Raw genomic sequence first — 1,674 nt, 5'->3', positions numbered from 1 at the left:
CTGAATTCTGCCATTGTGGATGGTAGGCAGGCCTCAGGGAGTTGGGAGGTGAGCTGTTCCCACCTCTAGCTTACTCTGATAGACCCAGTAATTATATGGTCGATATTAACAGCCAGGATGTTGATGGTGAAGAGTTCTGCAAAGGGAATTCCATCGAAGGAAGATAGTTAGATTATTTTTTCTTCTTAGATATGGTCATTGCCTGGCACTTGACTGGTGTGAAAGTGATCATTCCAAGTCCAAATGTTGTCCAGGCCATGCTGAAAGTGGGTTCAGACAACTTCAGTATCCAAAGAGTCACAAATGGTAACTGAACATGGCAATCAACACAGTGGTAGTGTCCCAACCTTCCAGCCAGGAGGCCTGACTTCAACTCTCACCTGCTCCAAAGTTGTGTAATAAAGTCTCTGAACAGGTTGATTTGAAACACATGCTCTAACGAACTCCCACAACCATCTCCTGGGAGATGAGATGATTGATTTTCACCAATCTCAGCCATCCTCCTTTGTGCTCAGTGTGAAGTACTCCAGCAGAGAGATTTCCCTGATTCCCATTGACTCCATCTTTACACTCAAACACACTACAACCCAGTAACTTTGTGGTACCTATTTTACTCACACAAAATGCTACCATTTTTGACCATATGCAGTTGAATTCATGGCTTGGGAGATAACATGAACTTTTACTTACTGATTTTAGTGAATGTTATCAAAATGATTCAGGAATATCTAAGATGGCCCACGACGAGTACTCCACCGGCCCCATGGCCCACGACGGAGTACTCCACCGGCCCCATGGCCCACGACGAGTACTCCACCGGCCCCATGGCCCACGCGAGTACTCCACCGGCCCCATGGCCCACGACGGAGTACTCCACCGGCCCCATGACCCACGACGAGTACTCCACCAGCCCCATGGCCCACGACGAGTACTCCACCGGCCCCATGGCCCACGACGAGTACTCCACCGGTCCCATGGCCCACGACGAGTACTCCACCGGCCCCATGGCCCACGACGAGTACTCCACCGGCCCATGGCCCCACGACGAGTACTCCACCGGCCCTATGGCCCACGACGAGTACTCCACCGGCCCTATGGCCCACGACGAGTACTCCACCGGCCCTATGGCCCACGACGAGTACTCCACCGGCCCTATGGCCCACGACGAGTACTCCACCGGCCCTATGGCCCACGACGAGTACTCCACCGGCCCTATGGCCCACGACGAGTACTCCACCGGCCCTATGGCCCACGACGAGTACTCCACCGGCCCTATGGCCCACGACGAGTACTCCACCGGCCCTATGGCCCACGACGAGTACTCCACCGGCCCTATGGCCCACGACGAGTACTCCACCGGCCCTATGGCCCACGACGAGTACTCCACCGGCCCTATGGCCCACGACGAGTACTCCACCGGCCCTATGGCCCACGACGAGTACTCCACCGGCCCTATGGCCCACGACGAGTACTCCACCGGCCCTATGGCCCACGACGAGTACTCCACCGGCCCTATGGCCCACGACGAGTACTCCACCGGCCCTATGGCCCACGACGAGTACTCCACCGGCCCTATGGCCCACGACGAGTACTCCACCGGCCCTATGGCCCACGACGAGTACTCCACCGGCCCTATGGCCCACGACGAGTACTCCACCGGCCCCATGGCCCACG

At 56.6% G+C, this 1,674-nt stretch overlaps 1 protein-coding gene across 1 annotated transcript; it reads left to right on the top strand.

The window, feature by feature from the left end:
* Window positions 1-674: 674 nt before the first annotated feature.
* Window positions 675-1,648, top strand: LOC122547719 (extensin-3-like; the record flags this gene model as incomplete). The annotated part of the gene is made up of 1 exon (XM_043686309.1): window positions 675-1,648. A coding segment is annotated over exon 1 (974 nt), but the record flags the coding sequence as incomplete, so codon positions are not given.
* Window positions 1,649-1,674: the final 26 nt, after the last annotated feature.

The sequence above is a fragment of the Chiloscyllium plagiosum genome, unplaced genomic scaffold (genome assembly GCF_004010195.1).
Source record: "Chiloscyllium plagiosum isolate BGI_BamShark_2017 unplaced genomic scaffold, ASM401019v2 scaf_10972, whole genome shotgun sequence".
Taxonomy (NCBI): Eukaryota; Metazoa; Chordata; class Chondrichthyes; order Orectolobiformes; family Hemiscylliidae; genus Chiloscyllium; species Chiloscyllium plagiosum.
This window is presented reverse-complemented; position numbering and strand designations above follow the sequence as displayed.